Genomic DNA, 19,384 nt, shown 5'->3' with positions numbered 1-19,384 from the left:
AGGACAAGATTAATGCATTAAGCTGTGAGAGCTCCATGAGTTAACAAAAACACAATATAAATGTAACAGCAAAAATCCCCCAGACCACCCGACACACCACTCCCCACCGCCAACCATAGTTCGCCAGAACAGAGTCTCCGGGAGCATGCGCACCAAGTGCGTAGGTAAGTAGAGAGGGAAGTGCAGTCCACGCCAGCCATCTGCAGCCGGAAGAGTCCTAGGCCTGAGAGGTCTCACCTGAAAAAGAACATGAGGTAAGGAACGGGGGAAGAGCAGCAGTGCAAAAAAGAACAAAGTCAAGGGGGCCAACAGGGCCCAGTAGTAAACCATTCTCCGTTCCACGGAGTCAGCATGTCCCCGCAGGACAACAGGATATGGGCACAGTATGCAAAGGAACCGCATACAATCAATCTGGGGGGGAAACACGACAGTCTCGCTCAGCCGAGCGGTGATCCCAAATGTAATACCCCTATTGGGGGGTAAAAAACACCAACTGTAGAAAAAAAAAAGAAAACTTGGAAACGGACAGTCAGTGCTCCGCATCATAGACTGAAACTCAAAGCCAGTAAAGGATAACAGCGTCCCCAAACTCAGGGGGGTGCCTGCCGGGCTAGATGATATTCCTCCCTATCCAGCCAGTTCACAGCGGCCTGGGGGTTGTCAAAGAATTGGGTCGAGCCATTCGCCACCACCTTCAATTTGGCAGGATAAAGCATGAAATATGGCACATTCAGTTTACGCAGCCTCTTCTTAACATCCAGAAATTTAGCCCTCCTGCGTTGCACTTCAGCAGAAAAATCAGGGTACAGAGAGACTCTGGCATTATCTATAGAGAGATCAGCAATGGTTCTTGCTTTATTCAGGATGACATTGCGGTCCTTGTAATTGAGCAGCTTGAATAGAAAGGGTCTGGGGGGGGGCTCCCGGCGGAGGAGGTCTAGCAGGGATCCTGTGGGCCCGCTCCACGGCAAACATAGGGGAGAAGGATTCCTTGCCAAAGGTTGTCTGCAGCCATGCTTCAATAAAATCCACAGGGTGTTTCCCCTCCGCCTTCTCAGGGATTCCCACTGCCCTCACATTATTCCTACACAAGCGGTTTTCCATGTCCTCCAGTCTGGCTGCATTAGCTGTAGTAATAGAGTGGAGAAACTGAACATCCCGCTGTAATGGTTGCCACTCATCTTCTATAGTACTAACCCGGCCCTCCAATGCAGCCGCGCGATCCCGCAGCTTCTGCATGTCCTGGTGTACTAGGGACAGTTCTAGTTTCATGCCCTGAACTTCACCAGCCAGTCTAGCGTTGCCAGTGGTGACCGCTGAAAGGATATCCCGCAGGGTGGGCTCCGAGTCAAGGGTCATGGAAGGGAAGGTAGGCCCCAACTGCAGCGGCGCTCCCGCCTCAGGGGGAGCCAAAGGCCCAGAGTCCAGCGACAGTAGAGGGCCAGCATCTCCCAAGTCCCCCGAGGTCATATCCACATCCCCCACATCAGCCTGACAGGGAGGGGGAGCAAGGTCTTTACCTGGAGGCTTTGCTAACAGGCGCTGTGCGGCCTCCTTCTGCTTCTCCTTTGCCGAGCGGGTCGCGGCACCGCCATCTTGGCCGCCAGGGTCCGCCGCCGATCGGGACTTCGTGCCGCGGGAGGACATCCGTCCGGATGGAAATGGTGGCACGGCCGGCAAGCAGAGGGTGTGGAGAGGTGAGCCCGAAAATTGCAGGTGAATCGGGCACAGGATGGCTGAGATCGGCAGGAGAATAGCAGGATACCAGCGGAGCTACTGTGGGACACGTCCGCTCACATCACTCGTCGGCCACGCCCCCAATCAACGTTACTTAAACACTTTTTGGCACTTTATGGACACTTTTGTTTAATATTGAAAAGAACTTTTTTCATTGAAAGAACTTTTTTATGTTCTTCTAACACTGGATTTTGCATCTATTTCATTATATCACTTTCATATGATTGATTTTTTTCAATGATATATTTTTCTCATAATTTATTCACTGCATGTTTAGTTGTTTTCATGCCACATTTTTTTACCATATAATTATTCATGATTGCACTATTAGGATTTAGTGCCACTTCTTATTTTTATTGATCATTTACAGCTGGTAGCATAGTTGGTTGAATGGCTGCTTACCTTTTCATTCTTTTTGCTTGACCTAGCGCAGATTTTTTCCTATTTTATATTGGGCCTGTATATGTGCCTTCTTGAAAAGGGGGACCTTGCGAGTGCGCCAGGATTTCAATCCATGGTGGCATATTGTGTTATCAATGGTTTGTTTGGTGATTGTGGTCCCAACTGCCTTGAGATAATTCACAAGCTCCTCCCGTGTAGTTCTGGGCTGATCCTTAACTTTTCTCATGATCATCCTTCCCCTATGAGGTGAAAAATCTTGTTTGTGATGTCCTTTGGCAGCTCTTTGGTCTTGCCCATGATAGTGGGTTTGAATAGAAGAAAAAGATTCTGTGGACAGGTGTCTTTTATACACATAACGAGTTGTCATTAGGAGCCCCTTCCTAAATTGACAGTACTAATCTGTGTACCACATGAGCACAAACTGTAGCCAGTCTGTGGGAGTCAGAATTATTGTAGGTTGGTAGGGATCAAATAAAATTCTCACCAAACACTGGAATGTTTCAAAGGGAAATATCAAAGTCAAATAGTCTTTAGGAAGGCACAAAGTTTGAGAGATTTAGTGGTTGCAAATCTGGTAGAAAGACCCCCAAAAGTTAAAATGTTTGGGAATTTAACAGGTTAATACCACTCTAGGAGGTGTAATATTTGTCCTAATGCAAGAAAAATAAGAAAATCTACTTTCACTTCAAGTGTTACATCTAAGGAATTTACCATTCCGTGCAGTCTCCAGTATGTGGGGAGAACCACACGGGCACTCTTGATACGCATTAGGGAGCACTTGGCCAATATCAGAAAAGGTTTCAGTGGGCATAGTGTATCGCAACATCTTTCTCATTGTCATTACAAAGACCCCTCTAAGTTGGAAATTAATGCGATTGAAAAATACACACCACATTGGTCGGGGAAGCAACTTGAGGAGACAAATTTCTCGTTGAGAAACCCAATGGCTTTTTTACCTTAGGACCTTTCGTCCATGGGGGCTCAATGTAGCGTGGGACGTTAACTCTTTTATTAACAATAGCTGAACTCAGGTTTTTTCTTCTTTTGCTTTGGGTACATTGTAGTTTACATATAGGAAGTTATACTATCATAAATAAGTTTGAACATCATACATGTCTGTTCGTAAGAGCTAAATACTTGTTAGGGACTTATTACCTGTGTCCTTAAGTAGTTATAACCTTTCTTGCCATTTGGGTTATCTTTTGTTCTATTAGAGATCCATAGGAATTTGCTGAATTGTAAAATAATTTGTTCAAGATGTTTGGCGATGTTATTTCATTTTTGGTTTAATTTAAGAGGATGTGTCATTTTGGACCGAACTCGAAAGTATCTCTCCATGGAACCCTTTTATAATTTTTTCCTTTTTATACATATTTTTAATTTACTTTTATTAATTTCACCTATATTTCTCTATTTTGAAATTGTTTGTAATGTACTCATAGTAGTAGTAGTAGGGTTTTTCAATAATAAATAGTCTTTGGTTTTCAAATATTTTTTATTAATTTAATTATTAAGTTTTTGATATTATTGATTTTTATTATTAAAAATATTTTAAAGTACATCAGTATTATTATAAATGGTTGCCTTTGGCCCTTTTAGTCCTAATAGACTGAATGATTTACAATTCGTTTTTTTATTTAGAACTATGTGTCACTGAACCACGGGACAGGGTGGAAGTGCTTTGTTTCATTTTGCAGAAGTTGCACAAAACTAGCAGTTCTGGCACATTTCCGCTATAAAAGGCTTGCTGATGATGTCACACGTTAGCCTGCAATCCCAGTTGACGCCTTCTAAGGGAAAAGCATCGGGCGGAATTAGTGAGATTGACTTCAGCATGCATGGCCCAAAGTATTCATATTTCTCTCCATCCATAGGATTTCTACAGTCAGAGGATGACTGTAGAAAGAATACATTGATATACTTACTTAATTTCGCACACGCATAAAGCAGTAGTTAAGAAGTTGTGGCCGAGTCAAGCAGGGTGTCTGCGAGATATTTGTTTAATCTGCAGAGTAAAGTGTTACCACTTCAGCAGCGCTAAGCCTAAACACAGTATAACAGAGGAGCCTCTACCTCCCAGTGATAAGAGTGCATGCAAACAATCTAAATAATCAATCCAATTAATTGATAATCCTTATAATGGTCCATAAATCCTTGCTTGCAGTAAACTTCAAGTCACCACAAGTGAAGTAATGTGTTTCACTCCCCTCATGCCACCTCACTCATCGCCAGTAATTGCCTCTCATTTCTGACTAGCAAAACTTGCATAATACTCCAATTAGTACACTTGTTCCCAGGTATAGCTTGAAGTGAAAGCAAAGAGGACACAGGCGATCCTCATAGTATAATTCCATTGCACACTCTTTAATAAAATGTAAAAAAACCACACTCACAATGTTAAAATACCAAAAATGCTCATCAATATCACAGCAAGCTAAGGCCATCTGTGTGTTGCCTATCGTCTCACCGCTCTCTCGGATCAACGATCCACTTGGCCGTTGCTCCCTGTTGCTGTGCAATCACACCTTGATATTTCATCATTCTGACTTCTGAAGTTCATGCAAATAAACTGAATGTATTTTGATTAAGCAGCTGCTGGAGTTAACATTTACAAATTGATTTATTAATGTTAATTAATGTGTTGATATACTTTCCTCCAGGAGTGCATAGAACAAACCCAATTCCAAAAAAGTTGGGACACTGTACAAATTGTGAGTAAAAAAGGAATGGACTAATTTACAAATCTCAAAATCTTATATTTTATTCACAATATACAGCGGGTACAGAAAGTATTCAGACCCCCTTAAATTTTTCACTCTTTTTTATTTTGCAGCCATTTGCTAAAATCATTTAAGTTCATTCTTCTTCCTCGTGAATGTACACATAGCACCCCATACTGACAGAAAAACACAGAATTGTTGACATTGTTGCAGATTTATTAAAAAAGAAAAACTGAAATATCACATGGTCCTAAGTATTCAGACCCTTTGCTGTGACACTCATATATTTAACTCAGGTGCTTTCCATTTCTTCTGATCATCCTTGAGATGGTTCTACACCTTCATTTGAGTCCAGCTGTGTTTGATTATACTGATTGGACTTGATTAGGAAAGCCACACACCTGTCTATATAAGACCTTCCAGATCACAATGCATGTCAGAGCAAATGAGAATCATGAGGTCAAAGGAACTGCCTGAAGAGCTCAGAGACAGAATTGTGGCAAGGCACAGATCTGGCCAAGGTTACAAAAAGATTTCTACTGCACTTAAGGTTCCTACGAGCACAGTGGCCTCCATAATCCTCAAATGGAAGACGTTTGGGACGACCAGAACCCTTCCTAGAGCTGGCCGTCTGGCCAAACTGAGCTATCGGGGGAGAAGAGCCTTGGTGAGAGAGGTAAAGAAGAACCCAAAGATCACTGTGGCTGAGCTCCAGAGATGCAGTCAGGAGATGGGAGAAAGTTGTAGAAAGTCAACCATCACTGCAGCCCTCCACCAGTCGGGGCTTTATGGCAGAGTGGCCCGACGGAAGCCTCTCCTCAGTGTAAAACACATGAAAGCCCGCATGGAGTTTGCTAAAAAACACCTGAAGGACTCCAAGATGGTGAGAAATAAGATTCTCTGGTCTGATGAGACCAAAATAGACATTTTTGGCCTTAATTCTAAGCGGTATGTGTGGAGAAAACCAGGCACTGCTCATCACCTGTCCAATACAGTCCCAACAGTGAAGCATGGTGGTGGCAGCATCATGCTGTGGGGGTGTTTTTCAGCTGCAGGGACAGGACGACTGGTTGCAATTGAGGGAAAGATGAATGCGGCCAAGTACAGGGATATCCTGGACAAAAACCTTCTCCAGAATGCTCTGGACCTCAGACTGGGCCGAAGGTTTACCTTCCAACAAGACAATGACCCTAAGCACACAGCTAAAATAACGAAGGAGTGGCTTAAAAACAACTCCGTGACTGTTCTTGAATTGCCCAGCCAGAGCCCTGACTTAAACCCAATTGAGCATCTCTGGAGAGACCTAAAAATGGCTGTCCACCAACGTTTACCATCCAACCTGACAGAACTGGAGAGGATCTGCAAGGAGGAATGGCAGAGGATCCCCAAATCCAGGTGTGAAAGACTTGTTGCATCTTTCCCAAAAAGACTCCTGGCTGTATTAGATCAAAAGGGGGCTTCTACTAAATACTGAGCAAAGGGTCTGAATACTTAGGACCATGTGATATTTCAGTTTTTCTTTTTTAATAAATCTGCAACAATGTCAACAATTCTGTGTTTTTCTGTCAGTATGGGGTGCTATGTGTACATTCATGAGGAAGAAGAATGAACTTAAATGATTTTAGCAAATGGCTGCAATATAACAAAGAGTGAAAAATTTAAGGGGGTCTGAATACTTTCCGTACCCACTGTAATATAGATAACATATCAAATGTTGAAAGTGAGACATTTTGAAATGTCATGCCAAATATTGGCTCATTTTGGATTTCATGAGAGCTACACATTCCAAAAAAGTTGGGACAGGTAGCAATAAGAGGCCAGAAAAGTTAAATGTACATATAAGGAAAAGCTGGAGGACCAATTTGAAACTTCTTAGGTCAATTGGCAACATGATTGGGTATAAAAAGAGCCTCTCAGAGTGACAGTGTCCCTCAGAAGTCAGGATGGGCAGAGGATCACCAATTCCCCCAATGCTGCGACGAACAATAGTGGAGCAATATCATAAAAGAGTTTCTCAGAGAATCTGGAACAATCTCTGTGTGTAAGGGTCAAGGCCGGAAAACCATACTGGATGCCCATGATCTTTGGGCTCTTAGACAGCACTGCATTACATACAGGAATGCTACTGTAATGGAAATCACAACATGGGCTAAGGAATACTTCCAGAAAACATTGTCGGTGAACACAATCCACCGTGCCATTCGCCATTGCCAGCTAAAACTCTATAGGCAAAAAAAGAAGCCATATCTAAACATGATCCAGAAGTGCAGGCGTTTTCTCTGGGCCAAGGCTCATTTAAAATGGAATGTGGCAAAGTAGAAAACTGTTCTGTGGTCAGACGAATCAAGATTTGAGGTTCTTTTTGGAAAACTGGGACGCCATGTCATCTGGACTAAAGAGGCCAAGGACAACCCAAGTGGTAATCAGCACTCAGTTCAGAAGCCTGCATCTCTGATGGTATGGGGTTGCATGAGTGCGTGTGGCATGGACAGCTTACACATCTGGAAAGGCAACATCAATGCTGAAAGGTATATCCAAGTTTTAGAACAACATATGCTCCCATCCAGTCGTCGTCTCTTTCAGGGAAAACCTTGCATTTTCCAACATGACAATGCCAGACCACATACTGCATCAATTACAACATCATGGCTGCGTAGAAGAAGGATTCGGGTACTGAAATGGCCAGCCTGCAGTCCAGATCTTTCACCCATAGAAAACATTTGGTGCATCATAAAGAGGAAGATGCGACAAAGAAGACCTAAGACAGTTAAGCAACTAGGAGCCTGTATTAGACAAGAATGGGACAAAATTCCTATTCCTAAACTTGAGCAACTTGTCTCCTCAGTCCCGAGACGTTTGCAGACTGTTATAAAATGAAGAGGGGATGCCACACAGTGGTAAACATGGCCTTGTCCCAACTTTGTTGAGATGTGTTGATGCCATGAAATTTAAAATCAACTTATTTTTCCCTTAAAATGATAAATTTTCTCAGTTTAAACATTTGATATGTCATCTATATTGTATTCTGAATAAAATATTGAAATTTGAAACTTCCACATCATTGCATTCTGTTTTTCTTCACAATTTGTACAGTGTCCCAACTTTTTTGGAATCGGGTTTGTAGTAAGAATACTAGAGATATTTGTTTGTCTTGATATCTCAGTCTGTAAGTGCAATACTTTGTGTTTTTTAATAAATGGTTTAACAGTAATGCACTATGAGTTCTCCTCCTTGCTTTTGACATATTTACATCTTTTGGAGCCAGAAGGTTGATCTTATCAGGACATCTAGGAACTTACTTGGGAGTGAGCTGTGGCTCTTTTTAAAGAGGATATTTCTAAGCACTTTTGATCCCCTTTGCGAGATCACGTGTTCTGGTAAGCAGCCTGTCTGTGTGCATGAGTACTAAGGTGGAAGTGAAGTGGTGGTTATACAGTGATAACCCACAGTGAGTAGCACAAGAACACTTTTTTTTTTGCACTGAGACGGATATTATTTGGACTGTCACTATATACATTTTTTTATTCAGTTTTGCTATTTTCTCATTTATTGTCACTAATGAAATGATGTATGTGAATTATATATTTTTATGATTTGGGTCATGTGCACATCATTTTAGACCATTTAGGATGATTTATTTGCTCTTTGCATGTAATATTTATCTTGTGAAATACTGTGTGGCTTATTTGCACTTTATTGTATGAATTTTTGCACTGTTTATTTGCATCATCACAAATAAGAGATCTTTGTATGCTGGATGTAATAAGTGGTGGTTTTTACATTCCTAATGTAAATCGAGACAGTGCAATTGTATATATTTTCATTTAACTGACGTAGGCTAGGGTTACATGGGTAAGGCTCCTTTCACACAGGAGGTGAGCCCGATGGAGTCTGTTTTGCTCAGCGGGGATCGATCCGCCGATCCCAGCTGAGCAGGCGGATGACAGCTCTCTCTCCGCTCTGTGTGCAGAGACTAAGCTGTCAGATCCCTGCTGTCCTCTATGGGAGATCGGATGAGAACGGACCGCCTGTCGCTTCTAATCCGATCCTCCAGATTGATGGAAAATAGGGTTTGCATCCATCAGGATTTCACGGACAGGATCGGATTGGATAGCAGCGGATGTCATAGGGCTGCATGGAGCATCCGATTTGGTCCGCCTGAAAAACAGGTGGATCGGATGGGAAAAGCCCATGTGAAAGGGGCCATATTTGTGGTAGCCACCTCATTTGCAACACATGGATATAAATGTGCTGCTATTAAGAAGTCTGCCAATAAATTACTCCCATGTTTACTGTGGGAAGCTTTACATTTCTCCCAGCTTTTTTTCCCTCTTAAATTCACCTTACAGCAAACTAAAGGAAGAAATCACTGAAATTTCACACCCATCCCTAGACCTGGCCACAACGCCTTTACTACTGCTTTATGCGTATGCAAAATGAAGAGAGGAAATCCTACTGTATTCTTTCTACAGTCATCTTCTGACTGTAGAAATACTCTGGAAAGAGAGAAGTCGAAATACTTTGGAAAGTAAAAAAGCTCCCTTATAAGTTTTTGATTTGTGCATTCAGCTGTTTGCCTCTAAGCAGCTCTGCCCTAATACAAATATAAACTTTACCCATAACTAAGTAGTATAAGGGGTGCTTACCATCATATCGCTTAAATCCTCTTTCATTTGTTGCAACTTCTGCATCAGCCTACATTAAAAAAAAAATAAAAAGAGAATATCTCAATAATTTGCATTTCATTGTTTCTTACAACAAACGCAGAAACTGTGTCATATTTGTGTAAGAAAGACAAGCAACTGGTATGCTGTCAGAATTTTGCTATGACATGTCATTAGAATCCTAATCAGCCATACAAATTTGTAAATTATTTTCTCATATTTTACCAAACAAATGATTAGTAGTATGCCATGGCATGTCATCTATGCAATCAGGATGCCCTGAGCACAGGACCCAGTTTGCCTTGGATCAGCGTCATTAGTTGCCATAGTGCTGCCGGACGGCCGCCAGCACCATAGCAACTAATGACACTCTAAGGCCTTTTGTTGCTGTGGTGACAGTGACAGGCTCACACGCACCATGGCAGCACATGACTCTGATCTAGGGCAGGTAGCATGGAAGGCCACCCCCAGCATTCAGGAGAAGATGGAGGTCTGCCTCCTCCAGACCTCCTTAAACTCCCAACCTCTGCCAAGCTGCTAGAGTCAAAAGGTAGGCTCTGATTATTATTTTACAGAATTTATTTAACGCCAACAGTTTGCGCAGCGCTTTACAACATAAGGGCAGGCAGTACAGTTACAATACTATTCAATACAGGAGAAATCAGAGGGCCCTGCTCGTTAGAGCTTACAATCTGAGAGGGAGGGTCAAGTGATACAAAAGGTAATAGCTGATGGAGAAAACTAAATTACAGTTGTTAGGTGTGGGCAGAATAGGCTTCTTTGAAGAGATGGGTTTTCAGGGATCATCTAAAAGCAAACAGAGAAGGAGATAATCGGACAGATTGGGGTAGGGCGTTCCATAGGATGGGAGAGGCTTGGGAAAAGTCCTGGAGGCAAGAATGGGATGAAGTGACAAGGGAGCTAGAGAGCAGGAGGTCTTGGGAGAAATTAAGAGATAGATTTGGTTGGTATTTTGAGACTAGGTTAGTGATATAGCTGGGAGCAGGTTTCAGGATGGCTTTGTAAGTTGTTGCTACGAGCAGAGTGGTGCGTTCCCACTAATAACACAGGCGGGTTGATCATGCCGATATTAGGCACTTTTTAATGTGAGCATAACTTTAATTATTTGTTTTATTTTTATGGATAAATAAATAAACATACTACACTATATATTATTACCATCTCTTGGTTTTTATGGTGGATTGAAGGAGACATATTAGATAGACAATCAATCCTTGTATAAGCAAGGGGTATATTTGGAAGCCGAATCGTTTGGCCAGTATGGAATCAGTATGGTTAGTGGACATCCTTTATCACATATGAACAGAGGAGAGACAAGTGCATACTGACCTTCTTTACCACAAAGGGGCCATTGTTTTCCAGTGAGTGATCCATTCACATGAGCACATAGGGTGTGAAGTAATTTTGCACAGTGAAAGCACAATAGCGGAGAACACAGAAGAGAATTAATTATATTTATGGACACTATTATTATGGACATTACTATTCAGAATTTGGTTGTTTAAAGCGGTGTTCCAGCCTTTTCTCTGTTTATTAATAGTCAGCAGCTACAAAAAGTATAGCTGCTGACTTTTAAATAAACACACACTCACCTGTCCCATGATTCAGCGATGCGGCCGCCCGAAGCCTCGATCCTCTCCCTCTGGTCTCAACGGCGCCGGCATCACTAGTGTGGGCACCCGGCTGTGACAGCTTGCGGCTTCACAGCTGGCTGCGCACTACGAATGCGCGAGTCGCGCTGCGCGTCTTGATTGGCTGACAATCTTCTGGGACATGTCCCAGAAGATTGCAGGGAGGGAGGGGGAGAGGGGAACTTACGCTCAGGGCACTGTGGCGCTCTGTGCAGAAGAGGGAGCGAGTACCTGTCAAAACTAGGTACCTGCTCCCCCCAAAACAAATGACATGCCAAATGTGGCATGTCAGGGGGTTAGGACTACTTAAAGCGGAAGTTCCACTTTTTAGAATATTAGAAGCATTTTTTTTTTAACCAAAAGGAATCAGTAGTATAGCTTGACATATGATCTGTTTGTTTAAAATGATCCTGTAAGTTTCTATGTATCTTGTATACTTGAATGGGAAGATTTTTGACAGTGGTAGAGAAATTTTTATCTTTAGGAAAAACATTCAGATTCCTAAACGTATATTTCTTAAGAACACTAGAAGTAACGCTTTAATTCTGCACAAGCAGCTCTCCTTGATCTTTCTTAAATCACACAGAGTGCTCTATTTGTAAGTGAAGTCAAGCTGCGCGATTAATCGTTAAAGAAAAAATAAAAATTGCAATCTCAATTCAACCCCCCCACGATCTTAATCCAGCATTTCCACGATTCATGTAACAGGTGCTGAGCTCTGATCAGAACTGTCAAAAAAAAAGAAAAAGGCAGCTGGCAAAGTTTATCACAAAATTGATCAGCGCTGAGATAAAAAGAAACATTGTATCATTTGGTTCTTTTGGATCAAAGGGATGAACTTCGTCTGCAAATAAGGGCAGTTTAACACTTACAATCCAGGCCTTTTTGCTTACACTTGTTGCTTACAAGTTAAAATCAGTATTTTTTCTAGGAAATTACTTCAAATCCCCAAACATTATATATATTTTTTTAGCAGAGACCCTAGAGAATAGAATGGCGGTCATTGCAATATTTTCACACTGTATTTGCGCAGCAGTCTTTCAGAAGCATTTTTTTGGGAAAAAACACACTTTAATGAATTAAAAAAAACAAAACAGTAAAGTTAGCCCAATTTTTTTTTGTATAATGTGAAAGATGTTGTTACGCCGAGATCTTTATTTTAAGCAAAAAAATTGTGATTCTCATTTTATCCAGAATCATGCAGCTCTAATGTGAAGTGAGGACTACTTATGCACACGCTTAGATGTATGGGTTAACCACATTTTCATTCTTGCTATTAAGTAAAGCTGACCTCCAGGCAGATATAAAAATACAATGCAGCTATTAATAAATACTTTATTTGGATTTTTAAATGCAACTAGTGTAGGTACTTGATTTATACATGGTAGCAGCCTCTTGGAATCCCCTATACAGCAAAACTGAGGCGGGAAGAGGAAAGAGCAAAACTGGGAGCCAATGAGGTGTACTGCATGCAAACATGCTGACAGGAGTAGAAGTAGAGAGTAGAGTGAGCAGGAGAGGTGAGAGAAAGGACCCCACTGTAGCCTTTCTACAGCTATCCACTATGCTGTGCTGTATAGCAACTCCGTGTTAGCCCGAGGATTAGGACCTCTGTCAATTTTCTTTTTTAATCAGAGAAAAGTTTATTAAGAACTAATTAACAGTACAAAAACAATGCACATTCTGGTGAGTTTGGTCATTCAATGCAGTCACAGAAAGTGAAGTACAACAATGCTCATATACACACCCAAAGCAGGTATAAACACCAAATCAAACTTGATATACCATCATTTGTTACTTTCATAGTATATACATCCATACCTTTCGCCGATGATCTGTCAATTTTTAATTCTTGCCTGTCTCCAGGTTGGCTAAATTTACTCTCTTTGATTGTACTGGTGACCTCTGTCACAGAAAGATAAAGTAATGGGAAATCCAAAATATTAAAGTTTTTACCAGAACATTAGGTGAGGGTATATCTTCCAATGGGACACCTGTTCCAGTGACAGATATAGAAAAGGAGATTTCCCCTTAGTTTGAAGATTTCTTTCAAATTCTTAAATTGTCTCTGGGAAAGAAATGTGAAGAGAAATATCTCCAAAAGGACACAGCAAAAAAATAAACTCATTGTTGTTTTAACCTATCCCTACTCCATCCAACACTAAGGCCCTGTTCACACCTGAGCGTTTTTCAGCTCATAAAACGCTCATCTGTGAAAATCCAAAATGCGCAACAATCAAAATCCCATTCATTTCAATGGCCCCTGTTCACATCTGAGCGTTCTGTCCCCTGAAGAAAAACGCCTGTAGCTGAAAAAAGTACAGGAGCTTCTTTTTGGGCTGATTACCATCGTTTTTGTTAGATGTCAATGCCTGCCTCCAAAAACACCTGAAAAAAACGCCTGAAAAACGCAGTAAAAATTGCGGTAAAAAAACGTGCGAAAACGCTACACTCAAGTGTAAATGCAGCCTAATGCTTAGTACACACGATGAGAATATTGGATGGAAAAAAAAAAAAAAAACACATTCAGACAATTGTCCGATAATCAATTCGTTAGTATACAGCTTTTGAGAGCCGACTAGGACAGTTCATGGAAAAATATCCAAAGGGACAAACATTAAAAATGTTCTTGTACGATAACAGAACTAATTATTTTCTTGTAATCAGGTTTGTATTTGTACAAAAACAATCGTGTGACCAGGACCATTCATGTTCGTAAATGAAATACATTACAATACATTGCATCACTTCCGAAGTTGTATTCTCTCTTATGAGAATTTTCGTAAATGTAGTAACTTATTGGTTTTCGATATGAGACTAGCATGCAATAAAAAAAATGATGATTCGTCTGATATTCTTATCGTGCGTACTAGGTATAAGCTTAGGCTATAAATTATCTTTAAGAATGATGTTTTAGGTGCTCAAGAACTTTATATCAGTAGCACCAATCAGATCCTAGCAGCCTGATAACCAAGTAGCATTTCTAGCTTCGAAATCTGGTGGTGGCTCATTCTTAGTCCAGTTAAAGCTATGGTAGGTCTAAAATGACTTTCTCTGTCTCTTATGATACCTAAATGCTATCCTTCTGCAAATTGGAATTTGTGGGTTCTACAACATATGAATGTAATCTAAAAGCCACTATACCTTGTTTATCTACTATGGATACTGACATCACTTTGTTTTGGGTGGACATGTGGAAAACTGATCATATTAGGCATTGTCAGCCCAAAAAGAAAGTTCTATAAAACCAAAAATATGGTTGCCCGAAACACTTTAGCATACCTATGTACCTATGGTCAAAATATAAAATTTAGTATTCATTTCCACATTGTATTTCAATTATTTCTGGCCTACTCCTATTATTGTAAATGATCTTGAAGTTTTTACACTTTGTGAATATCCTCATACATTTATTTTCTTGAAATCTGTGACAAGTAATTACTACGCCCTGTTAGTAGGCACTGCTGTGTCATACATTTCACAGAGTCTGTCTTCTGAGCTACAGAGGCTCCGAGAGGAAGAGTTTTAGGCCCCGTTCACACTGGGGCGACTTGTCAGGCGACCTGGTCGCCTGACAAGTCGCCTGCCATAGAGTAGCACAGGACCCGTTCTAATAGGAGCGACACAAGTCGCTCCGACTTAGAAAAAGGGTCCTGAGCTTCTTTGGGGCGACCTGGAGTGACCTGCATTGACTTCAATGATATGAAGTCCATGCATGCCGCTCCGAGGTCGCGGTGCGAGATGCGCACCGCGACTTCACAGGTCGCCCCGGAAAGTCGGGTCGCGCCTATGTGAACCGGCTCTTAGGGGGGTCAGCACAGGAATCACTGATTGCGGGCAAGGTAATATGGGATATGTAAACCATAGAAATTGAAAGTGAGTAAAAGCTAAAAAAGCATGCAGGGAATCCAGGAAGTTATGGAAAGTGATGACCAGCAGACAGGCAGAACTTCCAAGTAAGCTTATATTGGATTGTCAAATATAACTATTGTTTGTTATGATAATACACTACTGATGTTATAAAATGAAAGTGTATTCTTTGACTATAGTGCCCCTTTATTACTTTAAAAACATATTCAATATATCACATCAATCACAGGAATACCTTGAAGTAGTCATCCTGGCTGATTTTGCTGCAGTTAGGAAGGACTTTCAGAAGTTCATTGGCAAGTGTTGTTTTTCCACCATTTGTCACTCTGTAAAAAAAATTCAACTGCACTGGTTGGTCGGTAATAACAATATATCATACAGTATATATTTTAAATGCTCAATGCCAGACAATATGCAGCAAATAGAGTGGAGCTGGTTCTATCTATATTACTTACAAACAAATGCACTGCTACAGAATGTTCCATAATTTACTAGTAGTACCTTTTATTGTAAAGAGAGCTATATAAATAAAACATAGTGGATTCAAATCATTTTTCAAAGAATAACTCAGTAAGGATAATGTAGCATGGAACGGAAGAACAATATTCTTATGTACTGTATGTATCATAAAGGTTTATACACCTTTCATTTATACTGTACATAATTTAAAAGATATTGTTGAAAAGTACCGGTATTTCAAAAGTGCCCATAGTCTTTAGATACCTATCATATAACAGAGATTTTGACAGGATAAGGTGAAGACTGGTTTGTCTACAAGGTAATATTAAGATCCAGGTAAACTAACCTGTGTTGTATGTAGCACAATGCACTGTATTAAGGATGGTCTAATAAATTAGTATAATACATCTGGTGTTGGGTGAGACACCGAGACCGGCCCATGGGGAAGCATGGGGATGTATGAGGTTTAGGAGTGTTACTGGATCTTGTGATAAAACATGCTTGTATTTGTAACTCATTTGTGAGTAGGGTTTTATTTTAAATACATTTTAAACTTTTATTATGATAATGCGCTATGGGAAAGTTTTTATATTTGAGGAATATATGAAGGTGAAGTGTTGATAATACTCCGACCTTCCAGGAGCCAGATGAAACATCAGGATTAGGATACACCCAAGCGATATTTGCCCTCACATGACGAATGTTCAGCAAATCCCTCTGGTCATTTTGTGACACCTACTTTTATCACACTTTGGTTTTCTAGTGGGAGGGTTTACTTTTTCACCTTTATGTATTTCATTATATGAAGAATTTGAGACTCACAGCACCTCTGAAATCTATATATAATTTTAAGATTTCTCAATGTATAATAAATAGGTATAGCCCATTCCCAGTATCCAGTAGCAATTTCTATGTGTACAGTAGTAGTAATGTTAAGAGATGACATCACAAAGGCATTTCAATAGAACACAGGGGTGTTGATTTACTGAAACTGGAGAGTGCACAATCTGGTGCAGTTCTGCATAGGAACCAATCAGCTTCCAGTTTTTTTTTTTTTTTAATTAAACAATTAGGAACTGATAGGCTACCATGCAAAGCTTCACCAGATTTTTAATTTTCCAGTTTTAGTAAATCAACCCCAGTGTGTTGTTAGGGCAACATTAAACTGGGACCAGAACCGGTTCAGTTGTCAGTTGGGGTTGAGTCATTCATGACCTCCTCTCCCTTCAGATAACTGATAGACAGAGCTACTTAGATCAGTGGTTCTTAACCTTGTTGGAGGTACTGAACCCCACCAGTTTCATATACGCATTCACCGAACCCTTCTTAATTGGAAAAGTAAAATATGATTTTTTTCAAATTCAAAACATAGGTATATATTTAGGTATATATTTATACATAGGTGCACAAAATGAACAAAACCATTAAAGAACAAGGCAGACTAGCCTTTTCATCAAATCTGGCTCTCCTCACCTTGAATTCAGCAAGCGTTGTGTTCTTGTATTTTCCATCTTCCTGCAGCTTAAGGAAGTGTTCTCTTAGTTTTGCCGGTGCTAGACTAGAATTGCTCAACTTGGCATTGCAAATCATGCAGTTAGGACGCTGACTCCCATCACGTTCCGTTATACATGTGAATCAATATTGTACATATTCGTCCGACCACTTTCTTTTTTTGCTCGACATAGTTAGTATGAAGGGATTATTATTAAGAAAGAAATCACACGACGTACCATCACGACAGTTACAATTCGACTACTGGGCGCGCCAAATTCCCTGCAGCACATATAGGCAAAGCGATGTTGCGTGATCACCTGCAGGCAATGAGCGGGCGTGTCATCACGAATCATATGAGTCGGGTGTGTGTCTTGACCCCCGCCGAACCCGTGAGACTGACTCACCGAACCCCTGGGGTTCGATCGAACCCAGGTTAAGAACCACTGTACTAGATCTATTAAGCTGTAATAGTGCAAGAACACCTATCCCTCTCCTCAGCACTGAATGGCACCCTAATATCATTTAAAATGAAAGGGAACATGTCAGAACATCTGTTATGCCAAAATTCCTACCCAGTGCTGGAGGCTACCGCTGCAAGTAGAGCTAGTACCAGGATGACATACTGTATGTGCCTGATGCTGCACTTTGCTTCTGGGAGTTGTGCAATGGGATTCAACAGAACTGGATAGAAGTCTATGCTGTGCTGTCCTAACAGGTTTAGGAATTAGTACCTTATTTACATTGCAGCAACAAATGTGTGACTAGTTGGGTTATTTTAGTTTCTATTTCTAATCTGCACTTGAAACATGAAAATGAATATATGCTAAACTGCTATTCCACGATACAAATAACGGATAGACCATAGTAGGTGGCATCTAAGTTTGTCCTTGACACCAGAGACATATGAATAGCACAGGGCCTAAGTAGCTGATTGAATTAAATTGAATAAAATAACTTGTTTAAAGAGATTGTAAAGGCAGAAGTTTTTTTTATCTTAATGTGCAGCAGCCCCCTTCAGCTCCCCTAGTACTTACTTGAGCCTGTCTCTATCCAGGGATGTTACAGGAGTGTCTATGCTGACTGTGACTCCCCTTCTCATTGCCTGAGACAGCAGCGTGGCGCATTTGGCTCCTGCTGCTGTCAATCAAAATCATTCAGCCAATCAGTAGAGAAAGGGGGCAGGGCCAGCTCACAGCTCCGTGTCTAAATAGACACAGGGAGCTGTGACTTGGCTCGGTTGCCCCCTTAGCAATCTGCTTGCTGTGGGGGGCACTGAACAGGAGGAAGGGTTTAGGAGCACAGAAGAGGGACCAAAGAAGAGGAGGGTCAGGGCTGCTCTGTGCAAAACCAACTACGCAGAAAAGGTAAGTATAACATGTTTGTTGTTTTTAAAAAAACGAAACAAAAAAACAAGACTTTACATTAACTTTAAGGCTCGGTTCACACTACGTCGCTCCGACTTAGGGGGCGACCTGTGAAGTCGCGTGCAGCGCGACTTCGGCGTGACTTGCACAGACTTCATAAAATGAATGTCTATGCAAGTCGCTCCAGGTCGCCCCGAAGTAGTACAGGACCCTTTTCCTAAGTCGGGGCGACTTGTGTCGATCCTATTAGAACGGCTCCTGTACCAGTCAATGGACCGCGACAGTGTGTGACTTTTCAGGCTGACCAAGTCGCCTGACAAGTCGGACTAGTGTGAATGGACACTAATTATTTTGTGTTGGGCTTTCAAAGTGATGAGGTGGTAACCCTACAATGATCAATGAAATGTCAATATATTTTCTGTTTTTTCTATTTTCCAGGCAGAGGCCATCTTTGTGGCTTCCAAATTCCTCATGCAACATTTAGGCACAAATTGGCCTATTTAAAGCAGAACTTCACTCTTTCAATCAACATTGACTATTTTTAATCTTTATACTGTTGAATTAGTAAAATGATAGGAAGGTATATTATATGTACTAGTTTTAAATTTTTTTTTTTTTTTACATTTCTTCAGTTACTTCCCTGGTTTCTGGCCTAGGCATATTATGTCATATAATAGAAAAAGCCGTGCTAATATAACCTGATTGGTGTAATGCACCGATCTCGCTAATGAATGATAATGTTCTAATGAAGAACAAAAATGGCAACAGGCGTCAGATATGCACCCAAAGCGAGATCAATATATGAATATGTTGATCATAAGCATAGCAGGGTGAACTTATATGTGAACAAAAACATTATAAATAGTAACCATATAAAGTTCATAAAAGTTCATAAAGTAGTCATAAAGTCCCAGAGATGAGTTCCAAGATCGGTAGAGTGAAAGGATCCAGTAGGCTAATCACCACAGTGCTGCACACAAGAGACATGCATATCTCCTTACCAGATGAAAGGTTAAATGGGC

The 19,384-nt window shown here is 40.9% G+C and overlaps 1 protein-coding gene across 1 annotated transcript in view; it reads right to left on the bottom strand.

Annotated features, from left to right (window-relative positions):
• NMRK1 (nicotinamide riboside kinase 1) overlaps nt 1–19,384 on the bottom strand; it is a 71,761-nt gene that overhangs the window by 28,533 nt on the left and 23,844 nt on the right. The window contains exons 5-6 of the mRNA XM_082260620.1: nt 15,281–15,371; nt 9,506–9,554 (exon numbers count right to left, since the gene is read on the bottom strand). Of these exons, the coding sequence (XP_082116746.1) occupies nt 9,506–9,554; nt 15,281–15,371 (140 nt within the window). The remainder of the gene's footprint in view (nt 1–9,505; nt 9,555–15,280; nt 15,372–19,384) is intronic.

This window comes from Pelophylax lessonae (assembly GCF_965119305.1).
Source record: "Pelophylax lessonae genome assembly, chromosome: 1".
Classification (NCBI taxonomy): Eukaryota; Metazoa; Chordata; class Amphibia; order Anura; family Ranidae; genus Pelophylax; species Pelophylax lessonae.
This window is presented reverse-complemented; position numbering and strand designations above follow the sequence as displayed.